General features: G+C 37.9%; 1 protein-coding gene, 1 long non-coding RNA gene and 1 other non-coding gene across 3 annotated transcripts; all 3 read right to left on the reverse strand.

Moving 5' to 3' along the window:
* Positions 1–515: 515 nt before the first annotated feature.
* Positions 516–633, reverse strand: LOC131156906 (U5 spliceosomal RNA). The gene has a single exon (XR_009137170.1). It is a non-coding gene; the product is annotated as a U5 spliceosomal RNA (small nuclear RNA).
* Positions 634–8,650: 8,017 nt separating this feature from the next.
* Positions 8,651–9,191, reverse strand: LOC131154944 (uncharacterized). The gene is made up of 3 exons (XR_009136707.1): positions 9,078–9,191; positions 8,879–8,966; positions 8,651–8,784 (listed from the first exon to the last, which is right to left on the reverse strand). It is a non-coding gene; the product is annotated as an uncharacterized LOC131154944 (long non-coding RNA).
* An 11,947-nt stretch (positions 9,192–21,138) lies between these two features.
* Positions 21,139–21,711, reverse strand: LOC131154941 (auxin-responsive protein SAUR21-like). Its single transcript, XM_058107783.1, has one exon. It carries the CDS (start codon positions 21,670–21,672, stop codon positions 21,382–21,384), a length of 291 nt encoding a protein of 96 aa, XP_057963766.1. The 5' UTR covers positions 21,673–21,711; the 3' UTR covers positions 21,139–21,381.
* Positions 21,712–22,129: the final 418 nt, after the last annotated feature.

A 22,129-nucleotide genomic window follows, 5' to 3' on the forward strand; every position in this document is an offset into this window, starting at 1 on the left:
GGATAGAATTTTTTTTTTTTTTTTAAATCTTAATAAGTGTTTGAAATATAGATTTAGATTTCGAATCTGAACTTGTGCATATTTAAAAGAATTAACATAATTATTTTATTTTTTTTTTCAAATTTTCATAAATTTAAATTCAAGGCTAAATTTTGTATTTCGAATTTAACTTATATAAATTATCATACTTCCATATTTTATTGAAATTTTCACAATTTTAAATTTAAAACCTAAATTCATATATTCAAATGCAAAATTAAAAACAATCTTCCAATGTGACAAAATATAAAATTCAAATTTAAAATTGGACTTTAGTAATATTTTTTCAAAAAAAAGATAATGTAATCAATCGAAGACTGTCAATATTTTTAAAGAAATTAAATTATTATAGTGTTCGTCAATTACAATTATGATGCTTAAAAATATTAGCTCAACTACTTCTCAAGCCACTCTAAATCAACCTAAGCTCCTAAGCTAAAAGCACAATGAGAATACATTTTAGTTGGACTTGCGGGCGACTTTCAAAGAAAAAGCCCCCTCCAAAAATTAGCGTATGCCGCTATGAGCGGCGAGCACACGGTATTCTTTAGTAAAAGGCGAAAGAATAGTTCGCTCTGTGCTCACTGCACGGCTCCGTGAATTATTTATTCCGCACTCGTTTGCTTTTATAGTCACTCTGGCGTCCTCAGTCTTCTTCTATCCTTCGATGTGGGAAATCTCGTGCATGGGAATGTTCATCGACGATGCGCTCTTGCGGAACCGCTAAGGCTTATAATCCTTTGATTTTAACTTCTTATGTGTGTCTATGCCCGCAAAGAAATCGTTCCTTCATTTGCTGGATGGAGCGACAAGAAGCGCTCCCTCTCTTCTTGTTTGGCTGCTGAGAATCTTCTACTCTCTGCTCTTTGGTTTTGATTTCGGTTCGTTGTTTATCCCTGTGTTATTTTTCTCATGTTATCTGCATTTGTCTCTGTGAGTCGAATCTGCAGAAATTACGTTCTTGCAATTTGTAAATTAGTGAGGTAGCTTGAATTCAAAATGTCCATGATGGTGAGTGAAATGGGTTTTTGGTACTTTTAAATTTCTCCCAGCGCGCCCTTACATGCTTACACAAGCTTAATAGGTAATCCATATGTTGCAATCAGAAAAATGAAGGAAAAAGAGTGTCATTTTGCTATTTCTGTTTATCTATTTCCTTTTCTTTTTGTATTGGCGAATTGAATTCCAGTACACGGGACAGAACTGAAATACATAATCAGGGTTGGGTGAACACCGTTTCTTTTTGTGTAATTGGATTTATGTTCTTGTTTTATGGAATTGGATTCATGTTATGGTCATTTCCCTTCTCCATTTCCTAACCCCCTACCTTCTACCAGGCCAACAATCTGTAAATCCATTACTTTTAGTACTCTTGTCTCTCTCTCTCTCTTTCTACATACCTTCCCGACATGGTCCATCTATCCCACCTGCTACGCTCTGTTTCAATCTCTTCCTGGGCAATTTAGCTCCATGACTCCATCTTTTCTCCACTAAACTTCAAGCCTCAAATAACTTTGTGTCGTCTTGTTTAATCTTAGTGGATGGGGACGGTTCCCATAATTTGCAAGCTCAAACTTGAAAGACACGTGACATTCAAAAGACCTCTTTTATTGTACTACAATGCTCCAAAATAACTGTTGCTGCGTTTGAGAGTATCAATTTCGGACCTTAAATTTAGATTCGGATAGATTTAGACAATTTCAATACAATATTATATTATATTGTATCCAAATTTAAAACAAATCCAAACCCGAGGTCTCTCGGGTAAGCACTTGGGAGCATGGATTTCGAGGCTTGGATTTGAATTTCTATGAATTTGGAAGAAACTCAATATAATTCTGTGATACATTTTGTCCAAATCAACACAAGTCCAAATCCAAGACTTGAAATCCATGCTCTCAAATGCACGGTGAATGATTTTCCATTTCCCAAACTGATCCAACACAAGCCCAATGCTTTTGATAAATTACTCAAATTGAAAAGCATCATTTTTTTTCCATATTCACAAAAACAGGGAAGATACAGTTTTTGTATCACCTTGGCCGATGTCAAGAATAAACTAAATTTGGTATATTGGTGATGCCAGAAACAAGTGTGAATCTCTAAGAATAATACTTAGAATACACTGGTACACTTTTGTTATATGCTGCACACATGTTTTGTTCAAATTATTTATTTAGTACACACTGGTGACTCATGTGGCAAAGTCAAAGTATTGTAAACAATTAGATTAAGTTTGGTTCATGGAGTATCTAATTTCAGCAATAAGAATGATCATAATATAAGGATATAATCGCTTGCAGAAGAAGAGATAGATAGACAAGGGATGGCTGTCCCCAAATTTCAAATTGTCTATCTGTATCCTATTCCATATTAGATGGAAGAACATGAGTTTTTACATTAGTTGCTTCTTCAAAAATATTATATTTCTATATAATTTTTATTACATTCCCATTTCATTCAATAGACACTCTGCAAATCAAAATGTAAATTTTTTTTAATAAAAAAAAAAAAACTTTTATGAAACAGCGCCAAGGGGATGCCGACCCAAGTACCAATAAATACAAAAGGATCACCCACACACTGCAGGTGCAGGGTGTTAAAAAAGTCGAGCAGTACAAGAGATTCAATCAAAAACAACAGAGTGTGCCAGCTCGTGTCTTTACTAATTTGTAAGGAGTTTTTTCCCGTTTTATAATTAAAAGTATATAAAATATAAAATAATACTCTGAACAGGGAATTTTTTCCCAAAATAATGCTCACGTAATCTCGCAGCTTCATGCTGCGAGATTTAAACTGGTGGCCACTCCGCCATCGACGCGTGGCAAAGAACGAAGCAAGGGTAACGTGACGCGTGGCGACGGGTGAATAAATCTCGCAGGTCGAACCTACGAGATTTCAGAAGGGAGCGAACGGAGGCGACGCGTGGCTGGTAAGCGATCGTGACACGTGGTGAATCTCGCAGTTCGAACCTGTGAGATTTCAGAAGGGAGCGAACGGAGGCGACGCGTGGCTGGTAAGCCATCGTGACACGTGGTGAATCTCGCAGGTTGGACCTGCGAGATTTCAGAAGGGAGCGAACGGAGGCGACGCGTGGCTGGTAAGCCATCGTGACACGTGGTGAATCTCGCAGTTCGAACTGCGAGATTTCAGAAGGGAGCGAACGGAGGCGACGCGTGGCTGGTAAGCCATCGTGACACGTGGTGAATCTCGCAGGTTGGACCTGCGAGATTTCAGAAGGGAGTGAACGTAGAGCGTGCCACGTGGTAAATCTCGCAGGTTCAACCTGCGAGATTTAAGGAGCGACCGTACGGAGAACCAAAGGAATGAACTTGGAGCTTTTTCCCATTTTATAATTAAAAATAAATAAAATATAAAATAAGACTCTGAACAGGGGTAACTTGTCCTCGTTGCATCGTAAATTATAAAAACAGAGGCTCATTTTAAGTCATTTTTCTAGGTTGGCCTTAAAGAAGAACCACAACACGCCAGTCACATTCAACAACTTACCAGCTCTCCAACACATAACGATCTGGTGTTTCAACACCAACAATGCTGAAGCCTAAAGGCTATGAAACATAATTTGCTTAAATAACGCCAGTAAAACTGAAGTTAAAACTTGCTTTTCAAGGATTGGCTGCATCACTCGCAATTATATATATATATATATATATATATATAATATTTTTATGTAGATATTAGGAAATTTCAATTATGTAAAAAAATACATGCTTATCTGGAAAAACAGATACTCCTACTGCTTATATTAATTAAAAACCAAAAGAGAACCTCTTCATCACTCATAAAATATGGCCCTTTTGCCTTTCTAAATTCCAAATTTAGAAAAAGAGAAAACAGACGAACAGAAGCATATTTGGTGAGTTGATATGGAGATATTGAGCACCTTGATTTGAAAATTTTAACTCAAAATTTGTTGGATGACAAAGCTACTCTGAAGTTTTTTTATAACCATTTAGTCACTAATTTATATTTTATTAATTTTGTTAATAAAATTAATAGATGATTGAGCTACTTAATTAAGCTAAATGACTAGTGATGGTTCTAAAAACCATCACTAATATAAAGACTATTAGTGATGGTCTTTCTTCCTGGACAATATATATTAGCAATTGTTCCTATCTGTCCACTGCTACAAAGATAGTCTCATATTGGCCCATCTGAATTGTAATCATCTTCATGGGCAACCCACTCATGCATGTACCAATATGGCTATTGTAGAATATCATTTCGACTTAACTGTGGCCGATACCGACCTCGAATTCCTCCACTCAGACGGCTCGTCGTGATCCGTATATACGTCTAGTTCACTATCAATGACAGCTATTTCATTTTTTCATCCACTACGTTAAGAACAATCCCAGTCCATGGCCAGACATCTAGCTCTTTCCTTCAAATTTAAAATATGTTGCTTCTATTAGGAAAAGTGAGAAAAGATCTTCAAGACCTGATTCATTCAAGAAACTAAAAATGAATAAAATTTTTGTAAAGCCTTTGCACATTAATACTACAAAGTCTATCTCAAAGAAACTAGAAAAATCTTCTGTAGATAATGAAAGTGAGACTTCCTTGAAGGGGAAAGCTATATATATAATATGGTATGTAAGGGCTCTGGTCCCATGAGCAACCCACCCATACATAGACATTTGAAGAAAGCGTGTTGTTTCTCTTTCGTGCATTCCATTCCTTGTTACTGTACGTGATGAACAACTTCAAAAGATCTCTCAAACTCTATTGCACTTAAAAAATTAGTCCAATCATTGCATAAGTTCACCACACCTTCCCTGATTTGTATATGGTTATACCAAAAGGTATGCAGTTGAGAAGATTTAGATTTAGAGAATCTTTTCAACCAATATTCACTATCAATGACAGTTATCTTCCATTTTTTCCTCCACTATGTTAATTAGAACACTCCCAGTTCATGGCCAGACATATAGAACTTTCCTTCAGATTTGAAAGATCGAGGTTGTATTTTATCTTCAACTCATCCAGATTCTCATTTGTGGTGTCAAGTTGCTTGCTAGACAATATCAACAATTGTTCTTAATTTCATGCATCCTATTCGTTTTGAGTATTGTGATAATGAACAACTTCAAAAGATCTCTCAAACTCTTTTGCATTTAAAAAATTAGCCTAATCATTCCAGAACTTGACCACATCTTCCCTGGTCTGTAAATGGTCATTCCAAAAGATATGAACTTAAAAATGTTTAAACTTAGAGAATCTTTTCAACCAATATTCAGTAATATTATTATATATAAATGACATCTCTTCCAATTTTTTCATTCACTATGTTAATTAAGAACAATCTCAGTTTCGAATTGGCCAAACATAGATCATTCCGCTTTGGAGTTTGAGAAGTCGAACTCATTAACTAGGTCAGTTTCCAAGTATTTTGCCAAGATTCTCTTAATTAATTGTGATTAATATAGTTAAAAAAATTTTTTTTATATTTTTAAATAAAAAACACTAGTAGTGACAGTTTAGTAAATTCATCGCTAATAATAGACTATTAGTCACAGTTTCAATAAATCGTCCCTAATAAGAGACTATTAGCGACGGTCTTTCTAAAACGTCAGTAATATAGTTAATAAATTCTTTATATTTTTTAAATAAAAAACTCTATTAGTGACAGTTTAATAAATTCGTCGCTAATAATAGACTAAAAGCGACGATTTGCATAAATCGTCACTAATTGATTTGACTTTTTTAGTATCAACAAATGCATTATTAGTGACAGTTTTATAAACCGTTACTAGTACAAGACTAATAGGGACGGCTTAGAAGAATTGTGACTAATATTGTAGTATTAGTGACGATTTCTTAGAACCGATACTAATCGTGTTGACTTTTTCTTAGTCAACTATTATTATTAGTAACAGCTTAGGCAATCGTTATTAATATGATGCTATTACTGACGGTTAATAAACCGTCACTAATATACCAAGAAACGTCGCCAATATTTTTGCGGGATAATTTCCGCGCAAAACCCTGAATTCCCACAATGGTTTGAGGAGGAAAACTGGTTTTTAGTTACGACAGTATTAGTGACAATTTGAAAATCTTCACCAAAAGTGCATTACTAGTTATGGTTTTTAAAAACCGTGACTAATATGCGCTTGTAGTAACAAATTTAGAACCGTCACTAATACTTTCGTCACTAAAAATCATGTTTTTTGTAGTGATTATGAATTACAATAAAATAACACAATTTGCTACAAAATTTAAAAATTTGTGAAAATTTTAAATTCATACAAAATAATAGCATTTTTTTCACAAAATGTGCTCCATGTGCGGAAACACTTAATGGATTTCATGCACAGAATAAATTGTAAGAGAAATGAATTTTGAATACAATTTTAATGGTTAGAAATGGGATAGAACATTTGTTTTTATTTTCCCTACACTCTTCATGAGTTATGATGTATCTCTTATAGTATGTTATTGATGACATATTTTTTCTTTAGAAATATAATGTCTAAATGTGAACGTATCCAAAGCATGCTCAAGTTGTTGAAATAAAATGAAGTAACACGTGCATAATTGCAACTAGGACTATTATTAAAAAAAAAAAAACAGGTAATAATAACAATTACGGTAAAAGAAACAAACCTACCTTGAGGTTTGGCAAACCGATATGAGCTCCCCTAAGTTTCCAAAATCCTATTTATTTGCCCGAAAGGTTTCAAAATTGTTAGACCTCCTTTGAAATTTACTAAAAATAGATAAATCTTCCTTAAAAGACTTATTTTTTTACAAAAGACGAGAAGAGGTACATGTTTTTTTAATAAACCGCAAGGGAGGTCATCATAATTCTTGAAAGCTCGGGAAAGGTCCTTAGAATTTTTTAAATCTCAGTGAAACTAATAAATTATTATTATTTTAAGGATAATATTAAATATAAATTCATTAAAAATCAATAACAGCACTAAAAATGTATAATAAAACTATTAATAATCACTATTACAAATAAAAAATAATAATTATAAAATTATTTGATTATGCTTTAGGGGTATTTATTAAAAAAAAAACTTATTTTTTATACCATTATAAAAAAGAATACAAAATGTTGGAAAGAAATAAAAATTTGAATTACTTACTCCATGTCAGTAATCAAATGCAGTAATTGCATTCCAAAAATAGTTCAATGCCTGCCTTAATTACATTCCTCCCTTGAGCATCATCCTTTGGTAAGGTTCAACGAAAAATTATTCCCTTGGAAATTCTATTTTTTATGCCAATTGCTTTCACTATTTTGATTGATTGGACATCAACGCTTATAATATAGAATTATTACACATGCGAGGGTTTAGAGTGCTGAAACACGTTTGCATCTGACGACGCACGTAAATGCATGCAGACATACAAATTTTAGCAATACGAATTTTGTAGTAAAAGACAACTGAATTTAAGGAATTAACTTAACTAGACATGCAAATTTAGACGATACGAATTATGTGTCATTATTTAGATTTGGCAGTATTGAATTCTTTAGATATATGAATTATTAAATGATATATACAAAAGAAAGAAAAAAGCAATCAATTATATACAAATGAAATCAAAACAATCAATGATATACATACAAATAAAATGCAATTAAAGTAATGCTAAACTACTCCGTGCCGCAGCAAGGTCGTCTCCGGGGTCGTGCTGGTTGCCGTCTGCGTCTACCCTCTCCCTGCTCGTCAACATCATCAGGTGTCCTGGCCCGTCGTGTGGATGTGAATCCTCTCCCCCAAGAGGTGCTACATCATCATCATCAGCCATGCGTAGCGCACGTGGTGAGAAATGATACGATGTCTCGGGACGAGAACAAGGCGGCCTAGAGGGTGCATCGACCTCGACCCCATCGAAAAGATCGTCCAATAAAAATGACATGGATGGGGTAGCAGCAGAGTCGGATGGGGCATCAGTCGGTCTTCTTGATGGTCCGGTAATATCAGCTGCAGTGGAAGGCGCATAAGGCGCTGACGGGCCAAACAAGTACTCGGCCTGTACGACTGGTGGGGAGGACATGGGAGTCCCTGGACGACTAGAGGAAGCATGTCGTCCTCCGCGGACTGGAGCTGGTCGACCTCCTCGTGCTGGTACATCAGGTCGACCTCCTCGTTGTGGGATCCGTCGACCGTCCTCGTGGACGAGGTCCAGTGCAGCACGCATCAATCGGTGGATCGCAGGATCCGACGAGATCTGCTCTGCCTCAATGACTATGTCAGCCTGTAGGAGATGAACATATTTTATTAACGCATTCAAATTGGAACGTATATATAATAAAATGAGTTGTGTCATTAATCTTCTTACGAGGCTCAAATATACAGCTGCGGTCCTGTCGACGAAGCGGCGTGTGATAGACCTATACCAAGTGAAGTATGGGTCATCTGGACACATCGGAATGTGCTCCGCCACTCCTCGTACGATGTAGTCTCGCCGATGCTCCCACGCAGTGACGAATATCACGTGCATAGTCGACCAATCTGTGACCCCTTGACCACGTCCATCCATGCCGTGGAGATCGTCTCCAACAATATCTACCCCCGAAGTCATAAATGGGGCGGGAATGACCTGTCGAAACCCGAACTGCCGCATGACTCGATCGGGGAGATACCACTCAATAATATGAAAGCATATGAGTGGCACTCGCGCTACCCACAGGTCCCTCCCGTCTGCATAGCCAGGCGGCATGTCGGCTAAAATCTCATCCGTGTAGGGCATCCATATAAACTGCAGTTAGACAAAACACAAAGTTATGCGGACTATACACAACTGAAAGTAAGAAAGAAATGCTTTCATGTGCTATACTTTAACTGATTTATACCTCATGCTCCCGGTGCATGTCCAACTCGAACCTGTACCAGGGCAATGTGTGAAGCGCAACCATCGATGCCCTCAAGTCGTCCCTCCATCTGTGTAAGATGAAATCTAAGTTCCCAAATGCAAGACTACTACATATTACGAATTAGTATTCGTAATAGTTATTGAGTGAATATAAAGGGATAGATAAAATATCTACTAACCGATATGCGAGCGGGAGAGGATCAACCGGACGACCGTCCTGACCCCTCTCAATCTGCAAGAAACCTCGCCGCGTAGGCGCGAATGAAGGAAATCTCTCCCAAGCCCAAACCTGGAGTAAGCGAAGGGGGCCCGCAATCTGTGTCTTCGAGTGGTACGCGGCGCAACACATCTCCCTATACAACCACACCAAAGTGGCGGACCCCCAACTGTACGAGTGACACGCTCCGAAGTCCTCAAGAAGTGGAAGGAACATAAGATGCGCATAACTGCCGGAAACATCCGAGAAGATCACCCCACAAATCAAACGCAACAAGTGGGCTCGTGCGTGGCATGCTATGGTCTGAACATCTGCATGTGCCGGGAGCTCACGAAATGCATCCCCCTCAAGGAACCGCATACGGATGCGTGCACCAACCAACTCGCTGTCAGGCGGAACAACGCCTAACAAACGCTCGCACATAGTACGCAGGGCGAGTCGACCCTGACGGTCCGTAGGTCCCTCCACTGGTCCGGCAGTGCGACCTATGACAGCTCGCCCATCAATCGGCAACCCGAACAAAACAGCTACGTCCTGTAATGTGACGGTGGCCTCACCATGAGGTAGGTGGAACGTGTGCGTCTCAGGTCTCCATCGCTCCACCAATGATGTGACAAGATGCCAGTCAAGCTGGATATGAGCAATCCGATAAATGCCATAAAACCCCGCCTCGCGTATCAGCTGGACAATGCGGGGGTCCGCCTCTGACCAACGCTCGGCGAACTGCGTGCCCCCTCGGCAGCACAGGGGCTCCGCATGCCCCTCAGCCCACGCTCGGCTAGCCCTGTGATGATCGCCCATTGTCAAGACGCTCGGATCAAACGGCCCTGGATCAATCCTGGAAATGCACCGTTGCATCAGCATAGGTATAAATAAAAAAGAAACGGTGTGAAATAGTATAAAACTGCATACGAAATCATCGCGACGGTCCCGCTGCATCGCCCGAGTGGGTCCTTCTCGGACACCTTGTGCGATTATGCCCTTCTTGATGACATATACTGCACGTGCTCCTTTTCCTACCTTCCCTTGCGTCCATCTCATTATGTATACGGGAGCTCCTTGGACGACCTTTATGTCGAGCATAGGCTGGATTTGCCTGTATAGTCGGCAAAAACGATGCTGGCCAGTACGCCTCGTACATAATCGGCTGAAAATCCGCCGCATATGTCGCATAATGTTCGGCGGTGGTCCAACAAGGCTTAACGTACTGCATGGGGTTGAGTCGTGTCTCCGCACATGCATCGAGAAGGTGGGAGCATGGAAAGTGTAAGGCTTGCCACTTCCCACACGAGCAGCCGTGCAAATCCTGAATGCGAAGCGTTTGCACGTTGTTTCCTTTATGAGGTCCCAACTACGCAGTCGTGATGTTGAAAGTACCTCTAGACCGGTTGAACGTCGTCACGCGATGTCCGGTCGCCTTCAACTTCCTTCTTTCCATCGCAAGCAATATATGAGGAGTTAATGCATTTCCTCTAGATATTGCATTACGAGCAGCCTCACATCGGCTATTGAAATAATGTGCAACGCGATAAAATGTCAGTTGCACAAGGGAAGTGATTGGGAGGCTACGAGCGCCCTTAAGGACGGCGTTGAAACATTCGACGAGGTTGGTCGTCATGTTCCTATACCTTCTGCCCCCGTCGTGGCACTGAGTCCACATATGAGGAGCGATTTGATCGAAGAACGTCTTTGCGGGTTCCCCACCCTCATCGAAGATCTTCTCCATCCACATGTTAAACTTTCTAACCTGAAGCTCCCTTCCCGCGCGCTCAGCCATTCGCTTAAGATTGACACTGTGCACTTTCGTGCTGAAGTTGCTTACAACGTGTCGAAGGCAGAATCGGTGGTGCGCACGCGGTGGCTGCCAATCGGGATTGTGAGACACTGCGGCGATGATCCCTGGATGCCTATCTGATATAAGGCAAATGTCGTCCCTATCGGTAATGGAACGAAGACAACACAAAAATCAATTCTATGTGTCCAAACTTTCCTCTTGCACAATAGCGAATGCAAGGGGAAATATTTGCCTATTTGCATCCGGGCACGTCGCAATAAGGAGTTTTCCCTTGTACTTACCGTACAAGTGTGTCCCATCTATACAGATCACAGGAGGACAGTGGGGAAAACCCTGAATAGATGCTGCGAACGCCCAAAAGACTGATACAAATGTTACGGTCTGATCGCTGCCCAGTATAGGGTTCCACCTCCACTTTACGACAGTACCAGGATTATAAGTGCACATTGCTTCCATCCACCTAGGCAACGTCTGATAAGACTTCTCCCAATCGTCGAATACTTGGGCAATTGCCGAATACTTGGGCAATTGCCTTCTGTTTGCCTAACCAAATTTTCTTATATGAGATGGAATAGCCAAAATGACGATCTATGAATTCTTTCAATGTAGCGATTGAGGTCGACGCATCACCCCTTATCATATTCACAACCTCACTAGCAATAAGGGACGACGTGATTTGTCTATGGTCTTGCGAGAGGAGTTCATTCAAGCATGTGTGCGGACCACCATATTGAGTGATTTCGAAGAATCGATGTTTTCTGACGATACATCGCACGCAGTCTCCAACTGCATTCAGAGTTCTTACACCTAACAACGCATAATAGTGGGGTCGACTGCAGGACGTAGAAGTCATGGTGCGTTCGAGCGTGGTATATTCGCACAGCAGCTATCAATTGATCTTTCGACCCGAATAGCATCCTTTGACTGAGTTCTGATGATTCATCCCAACGAGTTACCCGTATAGGAAGCTCGTCACCATGGGACAAATCTGCAGCCTCTACGTCAATTACACCATACATAGGAGGTTCGTCCATGAAATCTGCCGTATCCGTGCCATCGTTCGATTGACGAGGGGGTCGGTCGACATCATCGGGGAACTCGTTCGTCCCTTCACCAATTTCCTCCTCGTACGTGTCATCTTGTAAATGAACATCGTTTGTGATGTTCATCCCCACGTCCAGCGCGTTGTTCGCTATTGCGAACAACGATCCTGGTTGTTCTGCTGAAACATCTTCGCAAACACCATGAAAATTCGTATGGATAGTAGTTCCTTCATACGTCTGTGCCTCGAATGACGATCGTGGACATTCGTTCATATCCACAACAGGCATCCCACCAACATCTGCATCTTCTTCCTCCGCTTCAACCACGTGCTCAATAGACGTTCCCGGCTGCCCATGTGCGGCGACACCCATTTGAGGAATGAGTTCAACATACAGTTGTACAGTCAAATATGTCGTCCCTACGCAGTGTGCATCCAACACCATACGTAAACCGTAATCACTAGTTACGGGAACAACCTCATAGAAGATTGTATCATGATGCCCCTTAATCGGGTATCTCGCGGTTAGCCGCAATGCATTTTGATTTTGATCAATTTGCAAATACTTGTATATCTTCGTATGCAATTTAGTTAATTTACACCTATAACCAATTCTAATAGGTTGAACCGGCGGAATACTATAACTAATACCGGTTTGGCCGGTTATAATGTTACCCCTCATGTACAACAATACCGGAACCGGAATACTGCTTGAACTTCCTGCCATCTAGATTGATGCCCGGTAAATATAAACGACCTACGCAAAACAATAATTTTATGTATAAGTTGTATGCTAAGTGAATAGTGAACAAAAATAATTTTCAATACATTAATGTGCACATTATATTCTTTAAATGGGTTAGGGTACACTCATGTAATTATATGGGTCATAAATGGGTGACCCATTTAGACCCAAAAGTTAAATTAATAAAACGGGTCTACCCACTTAAACCATCGGCCCATTTAAATTTTCAACCTAATCATTTATAATAGTAATTTATTTAATGTATCACATTTAAAACTATACTACGAGCAAGTAACTAGTATAATAATTAAAATCTCTACGTGCATAACATAATTATGGATTGTTCAATTCGAACATTTATACAATTACATAAACAATTATGAACGTAGTTTGACTTCGTTCGATTTTCTCTTAATTAATATGCATGCATATTCATAATTGCATCATTCGTTCAGTTTAGATATGCCCGTAATTATGTTGGTTTTTAATTCTACTATTGGTTATACCTATTATTTGTAATTAAATGACATAATTAAATAATTAACATTATAATATTAAAATCTACATGCATGATTTTATAATTATGGACCATTAAAATATAATATATGCATAATTACACAATTATGTGTATGCATGTAATTTTATTTGGTTCGATTTTCCAAATAAAAAAAAACTAATAAGCATGCATGAACATACATTACTAGTTTGGTTCAGCTTAGATATGCTTAAAATTATGTACCTAATTATAATATTCGCTACACCGAACTAATGTCATCCACAAAAGGACAATTACATCTACTGCTTTCATGTCAAGTTAAAGAAAGATAAGAAAAAAAAACACATAAAGGGCATGCCTTAATCAAGTGAAGACATTTTGGGGTTAACAAGATCTTTCTTTAGGTCTTGGAAAATGGACAAATAATTGGCAAGATGGATGTCCCTCACAAGAGGGATAGGGGACAACAGCCCTTGACATGTTTCAATCAGGGACAAAATCAGCATTTCCCATATTAAATAGTGGGCCACTTGTGTAGTGTTCATCTCTAACATTGTGTGTGAACTTGTAATTCCTGTGTCAACATGAACCGCTGGCTCTGCTGAGTTTGAGGGCAGCTTGAGGCTGATGGTTTGATGCTTTGCTACTAAAATAATCTGAAGGGTAGGTTGGATAATTAAAGCATATTCAAGAAAATGAAATCCCTAACATATGGAAACAACATGAAAATTGAGAAGGCAGGGCAGGTATTATGCATTTCTTACATTATAATATTAAAATCTACATGCATGATTTTATAATTATGGACCATTAAAATATAATATATGCATAATTACACAATTATGTGTATGCATGTAATTTTATTTGGTTCGATTTTCCAAATAAAAAAAAACTAATAAGCATGCATGAACATACATTACTAGTTTGGTTCAGCTTAGATATGCTTAAAATTATGTACCTAATTATAATATTCGCTACACCGAACTAATGTCATCCACAAAAGGACAATTACATCTACTGCTTTCATGTCAAGTTAAAGAAAGATAAGAAAAAAAAACACATAAAGGGCATGCCTTAATCAAGTGAAGACATTTTGGGGTTAACAAGATCTTTCTTTAGGTCTTGGAAAATGGACAAATAATTGGCAAGATGGATGTCCCTCACAAGAGGGATAGGGGACAACAGCCCTTGACATGTTTCAATCAGGGACAAAATCAGCATTTCCCATATTAAATAGTGGGCCACTTGTGTAGTGTTCATCTCTAACATTGTGTGTGAACTTGTAATTCCTGTGTCAACATGAACCGCTGGCTCTGCTGAGTTTGAGGGCAGCTTGAGGCTGATGGTTTGATGCTTTGCTACTAAAATAATCTGAAGGGTAGGTTGGATAATTAAAACATATTCAAGAAAATGAAATCCCTAACATATGGAAACAACATGAAAATTGAGAAGGCAGGGCAGGTATTATGCATTTCTTACATTATAATATTAAAATCTACATGCATGATTTTATAATTATGGACCATTAAAATATAATATATGCATAATTACATAATTACGTGTACGCATGTAATTTTATTTCGTTCGATTTTCCAAATAAAAAAAACTAATAAGCATGCATGAACATACATTACATATTTGGTTCAGCTTAGATATGCTTAAAATTATGTACCTAATTATAATATTGGCTACACCGAACTATCATTTGAAATTAAACTACATAATCACGTAATTAACATAATAATTTGAAAATATATGTACCTAATTGTTTAATTATGAACAATTCAATCTGAATATGTACGTAATTATCTAATTGGTTTGATTTAGATAAGCATAATTAATAGTTTGGTTCAATTATCAAAACCATCTAACATGCATGCATGTACGTAATTATATAATTGGTTCGATTTAGATACGTCAAAAATATGTAGGTATGTAATTATAGTAGTAGGTACATATCATTAGAAATTAAATTACGTACATAACTACATAATTAAGATTATTATTTAGAAATCTAACCACATACATAACTACATAATTAACACTATTATTTATAAATCTATGTACATAATTTTGTAATATGAACAATTTCGTCTCAATATGTACGTAACTACACAACTATATAAATATATATATGTACGAATTGGTTTCATTCAATTTTCCAAACTATTTTTTTCAAAAAAAAAATAATTTATGTTCTAATCTCATTTGAACCTCCTTTGTTATTTCAAATTTTCAGATTATATTGTTTCCGCATATACAAATACCGTTAAAGACATAAACTATAATGACATTATTAATTAAAAAAAACTAACCTTCCTCTAGATGCAGCAACGAACCAAAATACTCAGAACGCGGCGTGTGATATCAAACCAACAGAAAACATAACAATTATCTCATGTAAATCTAAATAAAATATTCACGTTATTTTTCAAAATATTAAATAACATACCCCATCTTCGGCTCTTAAATAGTCTCGCCGCGCCTTCGCCCGAGCCCGAACGGTCACCTGCACCTCCAACGGTCACCTGCAGCACGCAATGGTCGTCTGCAATCGAAGGCTTCGTCTGCAATAGGTCTTCTCTTCTCCTCTGCCTAAATGTGTTCTGAGAAGCCTCAAGAAGGATTTTAGCGCGCAAAACAAATCTCGCAGGTCCAACCTGCGAGATTCAACACGTGTCAAGTAGCACGTCATTCACCAGCCACGCGTCGCCTCCCCGTTCGCTCCCTTCTGAAATCTCGCAGGTTCGACCTACGAGATTTATTCACCCGTCGCCACGCGTCACGTTACCCCTGCTTCGTTCTTTGCCACGCGTCGATGGCGGAGTGGCCACCAGTTTAAATCTCGCAGCATGAAGCTGCGAGATTACGTGAGCATTATTTTGGGAAAAAATTCCCTGTTCAGAGTATTATTTTATATTTTATATACTTTTAATTATAAAACGGGAAAAAACTCAATTTGTAAGGGTGTAGCAGATCTTCAAAAGCTCTCCTATTTCTTTACCTCCACAAAAACCAAAAGATGGCAACGGGAATGAGGGAGATAGCTTTCCTCTTTTCTTTATTTGTTTTAGTTTGTTTTATTTTGGCTGCCATTGAGTGAAAATTTCATTATAATTAGGAACAAATACATTAAAGAAGAGATGATCTTAAGCTTTTCCCGTAACTTCTTCTCCTATAATTGATGGATATTTGTTGCTCCAAGACTAATCTTCTTGATTAGCCTGAGTGATATTAACTATACCCAGACCATAAAATAAAAATAAAAAGGGTGAAGAAACAACATTGCAAGTTTTCAAAATTTGAGCATGTACGTAAAGGAGCCTAGGTTGTAACTTTTAAATCATGAAGTTGAACCATTGACCAGTGTAGTAAAGTTGTGACTTATATTAATGCATAGGGAAAGCATGGTGAGGAAACAAACAAGGAAGCTGGGCTTCAAAAAGAACCGTCGACGGTTTGGTCGATGGTTACATCGTCGTTTTAACCTCAGGAAGAAATCGTTAACGTTTTGTCTGAAACCATCGATGGTTTTTAATATGTTAGTCAGTTATCTGTTATCAGTATATTAGTTTTGTTAGTTAGCTATTAGTTATGTTAGTTAGTTATTAATTCATGTGTATAAATAGAGGTCTGATTCATTTAAAAATGTGTGCAAGAAATACAATACAAGTTTATTGTTCATTTTTCCTCTCCAAGACTCTATTTTTCTCTTTATTTTTCTTGCAATACATTCTTTCTTTTATTCTAATATGGTATCAGAGCAAGGTTCTCGTGTTTTTCTTGAAGATTTTTCCAATCCTTATTTTCTTCATCATGGAGAAAGCCCTAGTTCGATCTTGGTTTCTCAACCTTTGAATGGTGAGAACTACTATACGTGGAGTAGATCAATGTTGACAGCTCTCAATGCCAAGAACAAGACGGGTTTCGTGGATGGAACGTTTTCTCAGCCTAAAAGTCAGTCTGACCCATTGTACATTCTATGGTTTTGTTGCAAAAACATGGTCCTTTCATGGATCTTGAATTCTCTTACACGGGAAATTGCTGCCAGTATTGTCAGCACTTCGATTGCTAAAGAAATTTGGAAGAATCTGAAGATCATATTTACACAAGGTAATGATTCCAGTTTATTTCAATTCAAGAAAGATATTGCTTCATTAGTTCAAGATCAATCTTCTGTTAGTTCTTATTACACGAAATTGAAAGTTGTATGGGATGAATTTTCTACTGTGAAACCAATTCCTAGTTGCTCTTGTAATCTGGGTTGTTCTTGTGAAACCTTAAAAACAGTAATTAATCAACATAAAAAAGAATATGTTGTTCAATTTTTTATGGGTCTCAATGATTCTTTTACACATATTCGAGGACAAATTCTGCTCATGGATCCAATGTGATCCATTGATAGAGGGTGGGATCACCCTTGATGGCTAAAACTGTTACTTTGTTCAGCAAGAATGTTACTGGAACGATGGCAAAGAATTGTCAGAAGTAACGTCCTAAGCCAGTTTGTACTCGTTGTTGTCTCACTAGACATACAATTGATAGATGCTACAAGTTACATGGATATCCACCTGGATGTCGTCAGAATCCAAGAACCAAAACATCTTATGTGCATCAAGTTTCATTATTTTCCAATGACCTAGATTGTTCTTCCACAAATTCCATTCCTCGGTTTCCTTTCACCAAAGAACAGTGTCAACAACTTCTTTCTTTTCTGCAACCCTCTTCACAAACACCTCAACCCACAACCATGAATGCTATGAGCAACTCATCTTCTGTTTCAAACTCTTTGAGTTTATTAGATATGATTAATTTACCTGATTTTGTTTCTAAGTAATAAAATTATGGATAAGTGATAGTGATGCTACTGATCACATGGTCAATTCTATTTCACATCTCACTACAATTACCTATGTTATAAACACATCAGTTAATTGCCAAATGGAACATGTGTTCTTGTTACACATGTTGGAACTATACAACTATCAAATTCATTAGTTTTTCACAATGTTCTATATGTTCCATCTTTCTCTTTTAATCTCATTTCAGTCAAAAGACTCTGTTTTTCTCTTTGTTTTTATTGCAGTACATTATTTCTTTTATTCTGATATGGAGGTCTTAGGATCAAGCCTCGTAATGGGCTAGTGATAGCAAGTGGTTTAGAGTGAAGATGGACTAACTTTATGTCCATTGGACTCCCTGTTGGAAATATCCACCTTGAGTCGTCCCATATCCAAAAACAGTGATGAAGATGAGTGACTTATATTCCTGGAAGGGCTCATAACCTAATGACATAAGCTTTGAGGGTTAACTTGGTGCTCACTCTTGTATATCAAGCACGCACACAAGTACTTCCTTGATGCTAACGCTTCCTAATTGACCCCAAAAAAAGTGTGAAATTGATTCAAATGTTGGCTTTTTTGCACAAGGTAGCTAGTAGACCCGTGAGTTTCTATTCACAGCTTTACAATGATTGTTTATTCAAGGTTTTTTTCTAGCTTCCTGGTGATTTTGATACTATGTGGATGTGTTCAAATTCTCCTGTAGTAGCACAGAACACATGAACACCCTGTAATTAGATCCCATGATATCTCCCCTTTTAATTTGTCTAGTTAAAACCTGACTGCACATTACAATATTTTTTATTTATTTAAAACCAACAATTATTATTATTTTTTATTATTTTAAGGTGACTGCTCAATCATTAGGTGTAGTGACCCGCAAAATAATAACATTTTAAATATTAAAGAGGGAGAGAAAATAGAAATAGAAATAGAAGGAGGCTGTAGATTTCGTCGATGAAGGTTTTCAGAATTTTGTCGACGAGAAAATACCAAGAGACGGTTCGAGCTGCTCTGAATTTCGTCGACGAACACAAGGCCTCGTCGACGAATTTTTTGAAGGACTCGTCGACGAGGTGACGTGTCTCATCGATGAACCTGTCCCTATAAATAGTGGAAACCCGGGATATTTCTCATTTCTCTCGCCGCTTTCTCTCTCCTCTCTCTCTCCTACGACTCCCTCTCCCTTCTCTCTTCGATTCCGGCCCCACCAGTCGCTGGATCGACGATCCGAAGCTACCACGACACTCCTGGCGGAGTTCTCTGCACATCTGTTGGAGCGGATCGTCGGGAAAACAGAGTTAGATTTCATCCTAAATTCAAGGTAAGACCTTTTAGCTAGTTTTTGGCTTTCTGACAGTTATAGGAAATGATATAGACGGAAAAATAATGATATTTTGTTCTAACATATGTTGGTTTCAGGGTGTTTTGTAGGAGGCCCTGCGGGTGTTAGGCTTGTTTTTCCTAGGGGCTTTTCAAAGTTAGAATACGGGAAATATTCTATGCTAGGAAGTTTTAAAAATATTATACATTTTATTTAATGATGAAAATTATGTATTAATGTATCGTGTGGCTTTTGAATATAAACGTAGTACGAGGATATGTTCTATGATATTTTGTGTTCTGATTTTACGATATTTCAGTACGTTGACTATACGATATTTCAGTAGCATGATTTTATGATTCTCAATACCATGATTACACAAATTTCAGTATTTGATCATGTAGTTTCAATATTATGATTATTCAGTTCTCAGTATTATGTATGAATTACATTCACAGTTTATGCAGCATCATGATTATTTCAGTACTTCAGAATCATGACAAATCAGATAGATAGATATATATAAATATATATATATATATATATTATATGATATCAGACCCTGTTGGACTTGTAGCTACAGAGCACGGTACCGTTGCTACAGATACTATGTTACTTACTTAGTGCAACCACCTATTTAGATAATACGTGGTAAGGTCGACCACCTAGGCCCTTGAAGAGGTTAGGCTCCCCATCCAGATATGGGTTGAGGTGGGCAGGTCGACTGACAGAGTTCAGTGATTTATTCCTGGTTGGCCAGTCAGGGTAAATCCAGCCCACGAGCCGCACAACCCTGTCATGAGGGGGGCAAGTCATGATACACAGATAGCCACAAGGAACAGTTTCAGTTACTATTACATACATATGGATTTACAGTAACAGGAACTATACTTGTATACACTAGAAGTATTTGAATTATAACCATAATACTGTCATGTTAAGCAATAGGGAAAAATGGGTGGTGTATTCTATTATTTGTATTGTACTTTTGTATTTAGTTATTCATGTTTATATGAAAACAGATTTCATGATATATGTGTAGTAGCTCATTGGCCACACACTAGTAATAGCATATTTCTTCTTACTGAGCGTTGGCTCATCCCAGTGTTGCAACATTTTTCAGGTGATCCAGGTAGGCGAGCAGATCAGGCTCGCAAATAGAGGGGCGTCTGTAGTGCCCTATCAAAGAGTGAGTATTATTTTTGGGAACGTTTTTGTATAGCTCTCACCAATTGAGGATATTTTGAGAATACAGTTATATCTATAAATATTGGAAAACATTTTAGAACTCTGATATTGTATATAAAATGGTTATGGTTATGTTTGTATGATTTCCGCTTCTTGCTGCTTAGGTTTATGAATGAGTTTTTCCTCAGTATGGTATCAGAGCATGTAGAATATTATAATATGGAAAAAAAAAAATAAGTTAATTAAGCAGGTCGTTACAGTTGGTAGTTACTTTTGAGACATGCCTAGTCTAGGGTGTTCGGAATGACTTCGAAAATAACTCGTGAATCATAGACTTATGATTAGTAAATGTTACCTTTTAATATGTAAATGGTGTTTGTTTAACTTACTAAACTAACTTATTAATGAGTAACTTAGAAATTAAACTGTGAGAGTCAAAAGTAGACGTCAAAGCTAGCTTCTACTCATGAGTAAAAGTCAATGCATAGTGGTGCAAAACACCCTTAAACGATCTCTGTTTTTTCAATCTCAATCCCCTGTTTCCACTGCAGTTTAAAGTATACTCATCAAAAACAAGTCCAAGCAGCGCATATGACCAGCAATTTCATTTCTAATTGCTGTTTTGGTGGAGTGAATTTTTTTCTCTGCTCACCAATTTACAAATGGGTAAATATACACATTCGATCATGGGATGGAATCCCAAACAAGAGAGAGAGAGAGAGAGAGAGAGAGAGAGAGAGGAGAATGATGGAAGAGGAAAGAATGTGAAATTTTGAGAAGGCTCGTATCAAAATTGTAGAGGCTACTGCTTCTTGTTCTTCTTGTTCTTCTTGTTTCAGGAGTGACTCAATCGAGAAGTGAGCTCAATGAAGGTATCTTCACTGCATGGAATTGTTAAACCTCCCATTGGATAGTTGAAGCCAAACTCTTCTTCAGCTCGGCAAAGCAAATGCAGGAATGAAGGATGCTTCAAGTAAGATATGGGAACCACAAATCGTTTCCTCTGGATTTCTCCCACATAAACTGCGATATGGCCTTTTGGAACACCAGTCTGGTTTCTCGTGAGAGACTGCTGTTTGAGACTCTGTTTGGCATTCAGAATCATGGAAGGAAAACGGATACCCATGATTGATATTTTGACTTGCTCGTGGTGAAGGTTCTAACCAGCACTTGCAAAGGGGGCGTGTGTAAAGATTTGGGGTATACCCGTTTCTCCATTACTGTGTTTGTATATATATTGGGAAGATTGGTACTACTTGAGGATATTCAAATAGGGTGTGCTGTGAGGGACCGCGTCCCTTGAATGCTCACATGGCTTTGCTCATATAGCAGAAAAAGTCAGTCTCTGTCAATCTCTCATCCATATATTCACTTGGTAAGGTACAGAAGCCCAACGTGTGCCCCTGCAAACAAATAAACAGATTTATGTGGAAAGTATGTGCAGTAGAAAAAATTATGTAAGTCCTCCACCCTCTTTCTCCAACCAGGTGATATGCATGTATTGACTTTCTACATCTTTAGCTTAAGGAAACAGGTGGCCATACACTGGAAAGCATAGCAATTAATCGACATGAGAAGGTTTT

The sequence above is a fragment of the Malania oleifera genome, chromosome 5 (assembly GCF_029873635.1).
Source record: "Malania oleifera isolate guangnan ecotype guangnan chromosome 5, ASM2987363v1, whole genome shotgun sequence".
In the NCBI taxonomy this organism is placed as follows: Eukaryota; Viridiplantae; Streptophyta; class Magnoliopsida; order Santalales; family Ximeniaceae; genus Malania; species Malania oleifera.

What these genes read in the sequence shown, in the direction of transcription:
- LOC131154941 (XM_058107783.1), bottom strand. Translation starts at nt 21,672, where the DNA reads ATGGGTATCCGTTTTCCTTCCATGATTCTGAATGCCAAACAGAGTCTC.